General features: G+C 35.3%; 1 protein-coding gene across 5 annotated transcripts; it reads right to left on the minus strand.

Annotated features, from left to right (window-relative positions):
- Window positions 1-713: 713 nt before the first annotated feature.
- Window positions 714-14,593, minus strand: cpt1aa (carnitine palmitoyltransferase 1Aa (liver)). 5 transcript variants are annotated; one of them, XM_058781051.1, is made up of 20 exons: window positions 14,160-14,323; window positions 13,314-13,475; window positions 13,085-13,227; window positions 12,120-12,291; window positions 11,919-12,023; window positions 11,327-11,464; window positions 10,588-10,665; window positions 10,298-10,405; window positions 7,137-7,221; window positions 5,419-5,614; window positions 5,001-5,189; window positions 4,752-4,857; window positions 4,102-4,218; window positions 3,821-3,985; window positions 3,588-3,719; window positions 2,794-2,946; window positions 2,455-2,568; window positions 2,277-2,369; window positions 1,571-1,665; window positions 714-1,437 (listed from the first exon to the last, which is right to left on the minus strand). In XM_058781051.1, exons 2-19 carry the CDS (start codon window positions 13,452-13,454, stop codon window positions 1,579-1,581), a joined length of 2,322 nt encoding a protein of 773 aa, XP_058637034.1. In that variant the 5' UTR covers window positions 13,455-13,475; window positions 14,160-14,323; the 3' UTR covers window positions 714-1,437; window positions 1,571-1,578. The 5 variants fall into 5 exon arrangements, with proteins under 5 accessions (XP_058637034.1, XP_058637031.1, XP_058637030.1 ...); XM_058781048.1 differs by lacking the exon at window positions 14,160-14,323 and adding an exon at window positions 14,457-14,593 and having other exon boundaries at window positions 714-1,665; XM_058781047.1 differs by having other exon boundaries at window positions 714-1,665.
- Window positions 14,594-14,840: the final 247 nt, after the last annotated feature.

Raw genomic sequence — 14,840 nt, forward strand, 5'->3', positions numbered from 1 at the left:
GCATGCAAATACGCATGTAATTAATTTCTGTAATTGCATCTATAATTACACTGTTGACCCAACCCCTTTAATCTACCCATACAACAAAACCTGTCCTTAACCTTACCTGTATCCCATCTCAATAGCAGCAAAAGCATAAACACTAAGTACATTGCACCTATATTTTAGTAGGTTGTAGTAAAATACACCTTGATATAAAGTGGGAACGAACATTAAATGAGTAGTTTTAGTACACAGCATTCATTATAGAGACACTGTTCCAAAGTTCTGCTGGTTTATCATTTTAAGAGGAATACTTTTAGAGGAAAGGTAAAGGCTTAACCACATTTCTCTCTCTGTTTTAGGATGATGACAGAGTTCTAACACAGGAACACAGTTCAATTTATGCAGCCGATTGCTTTAATAGGTCAATGACTGAACTCTTGCCCATATGAAGAAACACCACAATGATGCATCCAGCTTTGAAAATATCAGTGGAAAATAGGAAATGCAAGGAAATAGCAATAAATGCAATAAAATTCTAATGTAAAAGTAAATCATGTTTAAGATTTCCTAGAGTCTCTCTTCAGTGAAGCCTCTAGATTATATTTTCAAAAACATTGTCTGTATGAAACTTTTTTTTTTTTTTTTAAAAGTCCATACTATTTTATTACAGACCAGACATGAATAACTGAGAAAAAAAAACTGCTTCCATTATTCACGTTATTAATATGTATTATTATAGTACGTTTAATGCTTCTTCTGAATTTCCAAATAAATGTACATGTACTTTGAGAGGACACTCATTAATTACTCATTAACACATTATTATGAGTACAAAATAAATACATGAGATTTTTTTCCCAGAGCTTCTTTTTTTGACAATAATTTCCAAAATTATTACAGTGTATAACACTCAAGATGGAACGTAAAACATGGAAGTAAATGAAATTAAACCAAATAAAAATAAATGTACAATTAATGTGATAAAGCCTCTGATAAGCATTAACACATCCCACATTAAAACATGGTGACCTTTCAATGCTGAATCAACACGATATCAACCCATAAAATCAAGTTGGAGAGCAAAAAGTGAGAAAAATCCAAAATAAATGAGTGCACACTTGGGAAATTCAGAAACTTATCATCTGCTTAATCTCATCTTTCTTCATTACTGAATACTAAATTTGATAAACTTGCTTGATTCGTAAGCTCAACACTTCAGCCAAGCGATTATTATGCTCCTTGACATCTTGTCAAGAGAATGTCATCTATTACAGTATTTATGAATCTGTACATCTCAGTAAAATATACTGAAAGCAGTCTTGGTAATGAAATGCAGTTTTACTTTAGATCACCTGCACTGAACTGTTCAGTTAAGACATATGTTAAGGCACCAGCATATATAACGACAGAATGAGATTCTCACACTCCCTACCTACTTCTCTCCTTTATACGCTGCATCTCACAGACACATGCAAACAAACAAGACAACACAAGCAAAAAACAGAAAAGAAAAAGTCAAGCCTCTCTCAACACTGCTCATATATAATTAAGGTGAAAGGAGTCATTAAAAGCATAATCATTTCACCATTCAAATCACTTTAGGTTCTTTTTGTCAAGCTGAAACAGATTCAGGATATCAAGCATTGCTTGCCTGATATTGTTTCCAAAGCGATGAGAGTCCTGAAGAAAGACGAGATGAAAACAAAAAATGTAAATATAAATCACCAAGCATTGAAGAACAACACTAGCCATGTATTATTCCAAAATATGCAACAATGCAAATTCTGTCATGCTATCTTGCTTTAAGAGGCAGATGCCGGATGTTTGGGAATGCAGTCGTGTGTAGATCTGGGAGGTAATTATAGCAAATCATTTTGATTAAATAGGCATTTCAGAATGACTTAATACTGAAGTGTGCAATGTGATTGGTCCACTGGTTAGTCAAGTTATCCAATCACATGATCTGTTGAGTCAAAGTCACATGTGTTTGGTTGGAATTTATTCTGTAAATGTGTTTCCATTTTCCGAATTTATGTGTATGCCTTCTTATCGGAATAAATTATAAACCTCAGTTGAGCACATATATTTTATGTGCTTTTTAAAATTGTATGTGCATTTTGACATTCCCACCCAGTTTTTTCTTTTCTTTTTTTTTTTTTTTTTTTTTAAGTGAAACCCCAAAATTCACATTCCATTCGATGAAACATGAAACATATCTACTGTCTCTGAGAATGAAAAAGGAGCAGCATTTTCTGTATTTTGACAGATTCTCTGGTTGTGAGTGTTCTCACCGTCTCTGGACTGGAATGCTTGGAAGAGATGTGGAAATTGATGAGTTTTTCACCTAAAATCACATAGGCCACACCATAACCGTCATCAGCAACCTACCACAGTTTAAAAAAAAAAAAAAAGAAGGTTAAATTCAATCCTTTCACCAAAGCATTTTATTATTACCAGATCATGACTCACAGGTCCAAAGCCTCCTCCAGTGGTTACATACTCTGGGTGATTCACCAGATCAAACAGCTCCCCCTGCTGAAAAGGAGTCTGACTAGTGGAGAGTTTCCAAGGCTCTGACAGCACCTGAAGAGACAGGAAGTGGGAAGTTTTGTATTCAAATGAATTTTGTTAAAGAATAAATGCTACATTACTCCTAAGCAAGGCAAATGTACTCATGTCTCATGTCATGCACTCAAAGGCAGAAATGTCCTTTATCATTAATTTGTCATAATAATAATAATCAGGACACTGTTAATTCTCATGAGGTATGGTTTTTCAGACTATATTCATTTAAATGCTAAAACCCACCTCTTGGAGGAATGGGGAGTCCTGTCCAAGGTACTTAGACACTACATAGAGGCAAAAGAGATGGCGGTCAATGCCCTGACCAGTCATTGCCAGTCTATACATCTGCTGGTGTTTCTCAGCGGCCTGGGTTAGTAAACGAAGCTTCTCTTCTCTCTACAAAACAAGAACAGAAGACTCATTTTCAATAATGGCAGCAGTAGCTACAGCCAGTGTTGGAGAAAGTTACTTTTAAAAGTAATGCATTAGTAATACATAAAAAAGAAACTTATTGCGTTAGTTTCCACTTTAGATTGGGTACTGCAAAAACAGACAAATAACTAATCAGTGATTTCTTAAGATGTGAAAATAGAAGTTTACACACCAAACAAAAACTCATATATATGACATTTACAGACTGTGATTATGAGTTAAAGAATAATATATTAATGAATAGTTTGTGAAGTGCTCAAAATGACTAATTAAGCTATTTTTCCCACAACATTTGTAAATGTAAAAAAGAGCATTAGGTAATATAGGAACTGAAGTTTTAATAACATTTGTTAGCACTCAAAAGTACATTAACAAATAAACTTTTAATCATTGTATAATTTCTGTTAAAATCATTTGTAGATTTTTAAAAGGTGCACGAGTGTATTTTAGAGCATTATATAATGTATGTTAATGATTTATTAATGAAAGTGTTAATGACTAGTCAAAGAAAATACGGCCTTGGATTTGGTCTCAAGTACTACAACACTGGTACATATTGATTCGCCCTCCCCTGCGGGTTTTAAGGGTTGCTTTTGGCATGGTACCGTTTGATTGCTGATCATGGCACGGACAAAAGCACAGGATTCCATGGTGCAGGAGCGCACAGTTTCAGTACGGCCTTCTCTGAATAAACGTGTCATGGATGCCTCATAAGTCAAGCAGAACTTTCCTTTGTCCTGTACAATGAAAAAACATTGACATCATTTCACCTTTTCAAGTGAACGATAAGCAGGCATGTTTTGCTACATTTCAGATGTTCAGTGATAAGAAAGTTCACCCTATAATGGGCCAGCTGCAGTGCAAACTGAATGAAGGCATCAGGACTGATCTTGCACTTCTTGATCAGGCCTTTCCCAAAGTCATTGAAGGGGATGATGTGCGAGTCCACGTCATCAGCCAAAACCACGGCCACAGACAGAGAGTTGGCAATCATAGTGTGGCACTGTGATGAAATACAAAACACAAAAGAGAGAACGTCAAACAAACCTATCCATTCAAGCAAGATGAGAAAAATGGAGCTATCATCAGCATTTTTACTACTAAATGTATCACACTGACCTCAGGCAGGATATTCCACTGGAGTCTCTGAGGTCCAGGAAGATTAGGGTGAGGATCTCCTTTACAGTGGCCATCTGCTGTGTAGCCCAGCTTAACAGGGTCCATCGAGAGCACTTGCTTTATGAAAAATGCCATCAAAATTTACATTAGCAGCAGATTAACATTTTACGCATGACACACATGAACTAAAAGTGAAATACAACTGATGTACACAACGGAAGGGTCTCTTATGCTCACCTGCTTTTATCTAATCAAAATTACAGTAAAAAAGTAATATTTTGAAATATTAGTACAATTTAAAATCACTTTTTCTATTTTATTATATATTTTAAAATGTAATTTTATGGCAATGTATTGGCAAAGCTGCATTTTTATCAATCAGCCATTACTCCAGTCCTCAGTGTCACATGATCCTTCAGAAATGATTCTAATATGGTGATTTGTAACTTTATTAACTTATTATAAATTAAATGAAAAAAGGTTTTCTTTTCAGGACAGTTTGATGAATGGAAAGTTTAAAAGAACATTTATTTAATGTAATCAATATAATCAATTTAATTGCTTCATAAATAATAAAGTCCTTTTTAAAAAAAGAAATATATCTTACTGACCCCAAACTTCTGAATGGTAGTGTATGTGTGCATGTGTACCTCCCAGAGGTGGCCAACAACAGGAGCATCAGCCCAGCTATGTTCTGCATTAAGGCCCGTGGTTCCATTCTTGAAGACAATTAAGTTTATGGACTTATCAAACCACCTAAGGGAAAATTACCATTAAAAATGTACATGTTGTATAAAAGCTACTCTGAGGTACAGTACTGGTACCTAGAGACTCACAAAAACCCTTTCAAAGGGGCATGGAAGGAGGTGGTCTCTCTTAACCTATGGTTTCTTCCTCACCTGTCATAACACTTCCCATGGAGCAGCGATTTAGCGTAACGGTCCAGGGTTTCCACAGGATTTGCTGGATCATAGCGCTGCTCTGTGTCATCCAGTGTAACAAAGAAAGCGGCTTTCTCCACAGCATCCAGAGACTTCTTGTTCTTGCCGTGTCTGAGGTAGGCATTACGGGCACAGGCCCAAGGCACTCTGAAAAAAAAATATAAAAATAATAGATACAGACAAGCTTTTACTCTATATAAAATAGTTTTTTGACTGTCCAGTAAAAAATGGTGACAAATAATAGTTAAGGAGAAAGAAAAAATAACCTAAATTCAGACTGACATACCACTGAAACTTTACAGTGGTTACAAGAGATCAGACAAATGAATGACAGGAAAACGGTAGCGACTCCTGCTGTTGGGTGTGTTGTGAATACCTGTCCCCTGCGGTGAGGGCGGCGAGGGTTTCCTCTCCAGGCTGCGGCTCTGAGGTGTCAGCCAGAATCCTCTCCATCTGCTGTTCTATCTCCCGTGGCAACAGTAACCGCCCATCATAAAACATGCATACTTTAAAGTAACGGCCTCGGTGATACACCACAATATGCCTGCTGTCAGACATGTGCTGCACTGTGTCTACAGTCAGAGGGAGGAGGGAGGGAAGAAAGAAAGAAAAAAAGTCACATGTGAGCAACAATATAGAATGCTACATTTTACATTAAGGTCATTAAGTCAAACATTGATAACATTCTAATGAATATATATATATATATATATATATATATATATATATATATATATATATATATATATATATATATATATTAAAAAAAGTATACACACACACTACCATTCAAATGTTTGGGGTCATTAAATGTATTAAACTGAAAATTAATTTGAACATGACAGTAAAGACATTTATAATTATACAAAATATTTCTGTTTCAAATAAATGCTGTTCTTTTGAACTTTCTAATTATCTAAGCATCACAGTTTCCACAAAATTATTAGGTAGCACAACTGTTTTTAACATTGGTAATAAGGTAATTATTGGTTATAATAATATTAATAAAAATGTTTCTTGAGCAAATCAGCATATTTAAATGATTTCTGAAGAATCATGTGACATGAAGATTGGAGTAATGGCTACTAAAAATTCAGCTTTGTCATCACAGGAATAAATTACATTTTTAAATATATTAACAATTAACATAGAACACAATATTTCTGTTTTACTATATTTTTACTGAAATAAATGCTGCCTGGGTGATCATAAGAGACTTCTTTCACAAATATTAATTAAACATTAATCGTTTTGACCTCAAACGTTTGAACAGTATCAAAGACTATAGAAATACAAAGACGGTTCACTCCTATACTTATGAATGGGAGAAACTGCAACGCCTTCTAAATGAAAGAGCCAATCGTTGATTGGTAAAGTAATTGAGTCACTGCAGCGGTCGTTAGAAGCTCCAGTTCCCATAGAAAACTGAGGCTGGACCTGTTTTTATACAGTCTATGGGCTGGACAAGCCGATGCGCATGCACAGTCATAAGCGTGTTGGAACTATGCATGCGCATTGGCTGGTCTAACCTGAAAAATAAGCTTTTTAAATGCTATTTGAGCATAAGAAACAACATTCATGGGGCAGTTCATTTCAGATTTTGTTGCTGATTTGAAATATGTAATTTAATCGCGAGTTCAGCAAGCAGTTTTTGAGATTTCAGGATTCCCCCATTCATTTAGATAGGACTTGGTCTTGTTAGAGCTGCCCGGAGGCATTGCGCCGAGTGAACGGACTTTCCTTGAAAGGGACTCTGACAGAATATAAAACATTTATACGTGTAAAAAATAAAACAAATGGGGTGCAACTGATCAAGGGAGGAACTATGGTGAAAGTTAAAGCTGAAGTGTGTAATTTCTGCATCATTAGTAGTAGTATGGCATATTACACTTGTAACCTAATATATTACGCAACAACAATATACTTCCAAAATAACTAATCCATGCCTTTGGAGTATTTCCATTAGCAATCATAAGCTTGTTATCATTTCCAGTTGCAGATTGAATTGTGGGATTGGAAATACTTGAAATACGATAACATGACTTTGGAGCAAAGACGAATTTTCTGCGCAAAAACTGTATCAATGTTCAGTACCTGTTTCTATGCCTGGGATGCGACTGGTGTTGAACATGCGCTCATATTGGGATGAGCACATAGGGATGGTGTTTTGAAGCATAAGCTGTGAAGCAGAGAGGAAGAGGTCAAATAAAAGATGGAGCGAGGAACTGGTGATAAACAACGCTAATGGATGAGAAAAAGGTCACAAATCACTACTTGACGCTCTAGAGAACTAGGCAATCATTAGGATATAAGACTGACTGGGCTCCTAGTCAGAAAAAATTATGTTATATAAAATAAATGGAAGAAAATGGAATGAACAGAGGAATTTTAAGCAGCACAGCCCTGTGTCACCAGCTGGTCACTGCAAAGGTGTTACATTACTGTGAATAAGAACAAACTGTCAGTGGAACTGCCAGTGAACAAATACAAAAACATGTCTACATCAATAATAATTTTGCTAATCAAAATTAACTGATGACACATGACCAGTGGAGTAGGCAGAAGTTGGTCTATGGTGCACATACTGGCTCTTCTTACCCGTCTCCTGGCCTGGGATGCGGCATGTATTAAATAGCCGCTCCCACTGGGCAGAACAGAGTGGAACGCTGTTCATTAGTGCAAAAACCTGCACCATTTTGACCATATGATCAGGAGGCATGAAATATAGAAACATTCACAGAAATAAATAAAGAGATCAATCTCTTTAGTAACAGGCCTAAGCAGGCATGTGATCAGCTAGAGACAAAAAAGAAGGAAAATCTGACCACGCCACAAGTCACGCCCACAAGCCACGCCCCCAGCACTTATTGAAAATATATATTTTAGCACATTAAAAGATATATCTTATAATGTAAGAATACATACTATTGTCCTGTAAAAAATAAAAAGCAGCACTTAATCATTATAACAATATAATATAATATATTATAATAAAGTACTATAATAAAGTATATAGTATATAGAATTGTTATTATTATTAAAGTGCCTGCCAAAAGTTTGGAAACATTACAATTAATGATTCTGAAATAAATATCTTCTGCTCATCAAGGCTGAATTTACTTGATTAAAGTAAAAAAAAAAAAAAAGCAATATTGTGAAATATAATTACAAATTTAAAAAAAAGTTTTCAATTTTAATATATTATAAAATGTAATGTTATTCCTGTGATGCAAAGCAGAATTTTCTTCATCATTACTCCAGTTTTCAGTATCGTATGAAATCATTACAATTTATTCGACTCTCAAGAAATATTTCTGATTATTATCAATGTTGAAAACAATTTTGTAGCTTCATATTGTGTGTGGAAATAGTGATAACTAATATATATATATATATATATATATATATATATATATATATATATATATATATATATATATATATATATATATATATATATAGATAAATATATATTATTTTTTGATAAATATAAAGTTTAATGAACAGCATTTATCAAATACATTAATTAAATGTGTTAATGCATTTATTAAATAGAAATCATTTTAAATGTCTTCACTCACTTTTTTTATCACTTTCATGCACGAATAAAATGATTAATTTCCCTCTCTTTTTTTAAATCTTATACAAATGTTTGAGTGGTATCATTGTTTCCACAAAAATATTAAGCAGCAAAACTGTTTTTAACATTGATAATAATGAGAAATGTTTCTTGAGCAGCAAATCAGCATATTAGAATGATTTCTGAAGGATTATGTGATACTGAAACTTCTCTTTGTAAACAACAACAGATTTATAAATGTTTCTAATGAGGAATGTTCCTAATTACGTTCCTAAATGCAAATTAAAGCAGCTGGAACCAATTGCACGCAGCGCAGCTAGCATTAACAGTGAATCGAAACTAAAAACAGTACTGTAACAGCAGACATGTAGCGCATCAGACTACGGCCTGTTATATAATTACATCACAACCGTTGGGAGTTTTACGACAGCACTAGTAATATCAAATTCTCACTGCCATTCATAGAAAGTTACCGGGTCGAATAACACCAAAGTCTCTTTAAGGGTATTCTATAGTCTTTGGTAACATGTTTCAGAGCTGATTCTACTCGCGTTTGGTGCTTTGAACCATTTGAACACTTCAAACCGTCCTGCAGACGGCGCCGCGAGCTCGTGCAGTAGGGGTGGGCGATATGACCAAAATCTTAGATAACAATATATATCACGATATAGTAATTTTTTCTTTTAAAAAGGTTATGATATTAAAATCTTTGATACCATAGAATTTTCATAATCCTTGTCACCAATGTCAATATCAAACTAATACAAGCCTAAAAATAGATTAAAAAAATAAAAATAAAAAATTCAAGCTCACTGAAAATAAATAAACAGTCAGTGATGAAATAAGTATAAGAAACTAATTGCAAAAAACTACAATAAATAAACGCTACACACTGTGTAAATTAATTAGTCTTCACCATCTATGATAGATATAATTAACACGTGTATTATGTATAGATTCTATACATATATATATATATATATATATATATATATATATCATTATTTTTAACTTCTTATTAAAGTTACAAAAGTGATTTAGTCAAGAGCAGTGAGAGATGTTCTAGCAATGTGCTATGATTAATATGAATGGCAGACAGAACGAATATTGGGCAGCTTCAATAAAGTCAATAAAGCGGCAAAAAAATAAATAAATGTGCGGTCCTCTCACATAGAAACGGAGACGGCGCACGCATATCTCTGTTGTTTGTGTTTCAATGGCTTAAAATTGGTTGTTTTAAAACTGCAGTGCTTAAAAACGCGTGCCCATGCTACAGATGTAGTCCCTCGTTTAGAAACGAGCTCCTCGTTTTGTTCTGGTCGTTCTCCACCTGGTTCTGTCTCCCCTTCACGCCCCGTGGTGGTGTGTAAAGATCTCAGTCATCCAAATGATTAAAAAGTATTACCGTAAACAATGTATTTTGCGACACCACGAAATAAACGATAAAACATAATATGAAACGATAGACGACAACAAATTATGTTATAGTATAAGTTATTACAGTGTTGAGCCATTTAAAGTCTAAACTCTTTTTTAACTTCTATGTTATGGGACAAAATGGTAAAGAGACTCACAAATCTACCGGTTTACTTACAAAAACAAGCTGATTAAAACAAATGATTTAACTATTTATTTGATAGTAAAGATGCAGTAGAAGTATGGTAGTTTGTCTAACCGGCTTGATTTGAGCCCGGTCCAGCTTCCTCCTGTAAAGCATGATTGCATGAATGATGTTGCCGGCTCTTGCTGCTTGCAGATGTGTGGGAAAGGCGTAAAGAAAGTCCTGTTCAGAGGAAAAAGGTTTCAGAAACCAAGAACGCATGTATAATCTAAACAAAAATATGATCTAGTCAAACTCTGCATACTGCTACAAAGTATGCAGCTAAAATGATCTAGCAGACTATAATATATCTTTGTAGGTAGTATACTGCACTTTGTGGCTGCACATGCATATGAACTATTTACCATTACATAATAGTTGCTGTTAACCATGATTGGCCCACGACCTCTCAAGTAGATATATTCTTCCCACCAGTCACTGACCTGAAACACACAGTGACACAAACAGTCACAGAGTCACTCCTGTTAAAAAGTACATTTCCAGGATCCCATCATGTACAGTGGGTCCCCTGGACTGAAGTTGAAAACCAGTGTTTACAGTGTCCATGTTACATGTTACATGTACTTACTATAGTAATAACAGTAAATTATGCATAATTACATGCAACTAACCCAAGACCAAACCCTATATCTAACCCTAACCCTATTATTTTTTGTGGAAGCCACAATTTTTTTCAGGATTCTTTAAAGATAGAAAGTTCAAAAGAACAGCATTTATTTAAAAAAATATATATTTGTAACAATGAAAATGTCTTTACTGACACTTTTGATCAATTTACTGCATCTCTGCTACAAAAAATAAATACTGACCTCAAGCTTTTGAATGATAGTGTGGATAAAATAAGCTTGCCATTTTAAAGATGGAAAATGTATTATATAAATATATTATATTATATATTGTAATATAGTTTTAAAAAACTGAAATATGTTGTAAATATTTGTCAAAATTTGCCAAAAGGCAAGTAGTTTGCATCTTTTTGATGCATAAAGGAGAAAACATAACAATATAATGCAAGAACTTAAACTCCTGCTGCAGTTCCTTATTGAAAGGTCATTGATATGTTGAGAAATGTGTTTTACTTACATAATTGGTGGCCCACCAAGACTTCAGCTTGAGGTACCACTGAAGTTTTGGTCCAAGGTTCTTCTCAAAATCAAGCGCAAGACTCTGCATTCTTTGGTGTTCCTCTTCGCTCAGCAGTGGTTGAACGGACTCAAGATACTACAGGTCCAACATTTCAAAAAGAAAGCACAGCTAAAATTCATACCTAAAAGCAAAATCTCACTGCCAGGGCGGTCAAAGAATTAGTATTAACTTAAATCCAAGCATATTCATAATGAATGCCAACAACTGATCATGATGCTTTATAAGGTCAAATCAAAACTAAGCTAGTTTTGTTTTTCTAGTACCGTTCTGAACAGCGTGCATGTTTTAGTAAGTTAACTCACTTCATCCACGCTGTGCAACCTACCTCCAAAATCAGAAGATAATCACCTGAGCAAGTTAACTCTGAAAACAAGTGACCAAAATTCACATTGAAAAACTAAATGGAGTGCAGCTGTTCCTGGCTTACCAATCTGACATTTACATAACTGAATAAAACATCTCAAAAATAAAAACAATATTAAACTGAAGAAGAGTTTTGATCAGGTTGTTGTAAAGACAAATAACTTACCCTTCTCATGGTGTCCTTCACAGATGGCACAGGTAAATGAGGGAGAGAGTTCTGGAAGCTGTATAGCATTGGTGTTTGCATGCCAGAAAAAATCTTCATTAGAATCTGCAAAGTCAGAGAACAAACAGAAAAGTTCAAAACAACCAAGAATGGATTAGTGAGCATAAACTGTTCCAGAAAACAGTTATCACAAATACACACCAGCCATAGTCGAATTTGCCAGGTTATTTTGCCATGGGGAGCAAACATCCAGCCGTGCCAGGACAGCAAACCCTTCAGGACAGTCCTCATGCTGAATATGATAGCAATCCACAGACCCGTGCCCACCATGACACCCCCAACTAACATCTGCTTTTGTGTAGACATGTACCTACTGCAAAGAGAAGCATAAAGGCTGGAATACACTACACAAACAGGATAAAACACTAGGCATCATAAACTTGCCGACTTTGTAATTGGTTCCAGAGAAAAACTGTGCATCATACTGTAAATGATTAAGAATCACACACTACCAGACCTGCAACTCGTCCAAACACTACTTATTCGTTCTAAAATTGTCTCAAAATATTAAGCGTGTTTGATATACCCCACCTGGATGGAATCGTACGCTGCTTCGGAATATGCCTACTTCCTATATAATAACAATTACTATATAATAATACTACACACCAGGTGAAAAATAGTATGTGACAGGTATTATATCTCACAATTCTGACTTTTTTTGTGTTTTCTTTTGTGTGTTATAATAGACTTGCATTTCTCAAAAATAGTCAGAATTGTCAGAATTTCAAGTTTAGATCTCACAATTTTGACATAACTCATAACTCGATGTAAGCTCACAGTTCTGAAATTATTTAGTGGTGGAAACAAGCTTCCATAGAATTCATACAGTATTCAGTAGGTGAAAGGTACCTGACATACTGAATTGTGTATATGTTGTACATGCAATTTTTTGTGAAATCTGTCGACTCCAACTACCCAAAGTCTACAGATTGCTTCCCACTCATGCAAACTGGGGCAAAAATCTGTACAAAAGTAGTGTAGTGTATTCACAGATGTCTTACTGAGAAAAACCTCTGATACACACACATATATTTTAAAACATCATTCCACAGGCACTTTATTGCATTATGAAATAACATACAGCACAAATAAGCCAGACATACCTGACTGGGACATGTCTGCCAAGTTTGATGAGCAGGCCTAAGGAAGGGTCCACTTTTAAATAATGAGCTCTTCCCAAGTACCCTGCCAACACCAGCATGAACCCCGGTGCACTCCCTGGGTAAACACCATTCAAAACCCCATTCTGTGGGAACAATGAAAAATCATATTAATTCTACAAGTTATCTTGAAACGGTAGGTAACACTTCCACAGAAAATGTATCCTAGTACCTTAAAGCGAATGAATTTCTTCTTCCAGGAGTGAACTCCAGAGAGGTAGACCTGCCGAAGGGCCTCATGACTGAGCTGAAGGTCAATGCCATCAGGGCCAACAGTGAACTGAAAGGCCACAGCCTGATGAGCCTCTGCCATGCTGGATCGCCGCTAACAATTCTGTGAAAGAACAACATTCTTCAATACAAGACACAAGAGATGACTAGCTCGAAGTACAAATTACTGTAACATGCTGTCATTTTGCTGTTTAGAAAAATCATTGTTATATGTGATATGACCTGCTTTTTTTTAGCTGTTAATAAATTACTATCCAATGACTAACCAACACTTAACTATTTGCCTTCATATATGACAAGCAAGCACAAAACTCTAAGTTTCTGAATTACAGTAAAGTCATTCATATTTTTAAATCGAACATGGCTGAAGGCTTCACATCATTGGCTGACCCATTCAAGTTCATTTTCAAATCACACCGGCTTATTACATATTAAGAAGCCTATTTCGACCTTAGAGAGCTTTTAAAAACAACTAACTATTTATCTAGAAAGTTGCAGATGTAATTGCACATAGCGATGCATACAAACCCGACGATGTGGCCGCCTTTTCCTCAATCAAACACAACTAAATCACGTGATTTAATACAGGCAAAGAGACATTAATTGTAACGTCAAATGACTCGCAAACACCTTTGAATCTGGCTCTGCTGAAGACAAATCCGATCTGGATTTGTTATCCACATGTGGGTGTTTACTTAGTGAGCTATTGCTAACCGGCGGACTGTTATTTACGTTCGCGATGACGAATTGATCTAACGTATGTCAAACTGCCACATGCCAGACTTACCGTCTTTTGATTATTTATTCTCCCAGCCAGACCTGTGAACTTGATCAAATTAACTGAACAATCGGATATGCATTCGATTATATGGCACGATTAATCCAGTTCAGGACAGCAACGTTTATCTTGCTAGATTTTTCCCTCGTCTGTTTCTTTAACAGACAGAGCACTAGACACTATAGCCCGCCCACTCTCCAGTAACCATATGGCTAAAACGCTGTACTTACAAAATAGTATAAACTAAAAATATTTTGAAATTACGTGCAAACAGATTTATTTAAATATAAAATAAATACCAGATACCTTGGATTTTTATTATTAGACATTAGGGTTTGACCTTCATCATCCAAGAAGATCCGTTGAGAAATGCCGGAAGTAACCAAACGGAGAGCATAAAAGGATCACGTGCTTCACCGCATGCCCAACACGGAAGTGAAGGCTGAGTGGACCCTGCTGTATAATTTAAAAACAAAGCATGTTCACAACACAGCCGTAGGGTGTTTACTGATGACTTTCAATAGGGGATAATAGGATTACTGAACTGGTCAATATTCGAAGATTTTTAATGTAACTGAAATTGATTACCCAAAAATGATGCATAGTGCAGTGCGGATACTTTTCAGGGTAAACGCAACATCCAGAAAATAGGTCTACATTATACTGTTGACCAGTTTTATACAGCGCAGG

Source organism: Onychostoma macrolepis, chromosome 07 (genome assembly GCF_012432095.1).
Source record: "Onychostoma macrolepis isolate SWU-2019 chromosome 07, ASM1243209v1, whole genome shotgun sequence".
In the NCBI taxonomy this organism is placed as follows: Eukaryota; Metazoa; Chordata; class Actinopteri; order Cypriniformes; family Cyprinidae; genus Onychostoma; species Onychostoma macrolepis.

Excerpts from the sequence above, each read along its gene's own strand:
- cpt1aa (XM_058781048.1), bottom strand. The coding sequence starts at position 13,454 with ATGGCAGAGGCTCATCAGGCTGTGGCCTTTCAGTTCACTGTTGGCCCT. Across the intron at positions 10,406-10,587 it reads ACAGCAACTATTATGTAATG|GACTTTCTTTACGCCTTTCC; the intron begins GTAAATAGTTCA and ends TCCTCTGAACAG. Across the intron at positions 4,858-5,000 it reads CATGGGAAGTGTTATGACAG|GTGGTTTGATAAGTCCATAA; the intron begins GTGAGGAAGAAA and ends ATTTTCCCTTAG.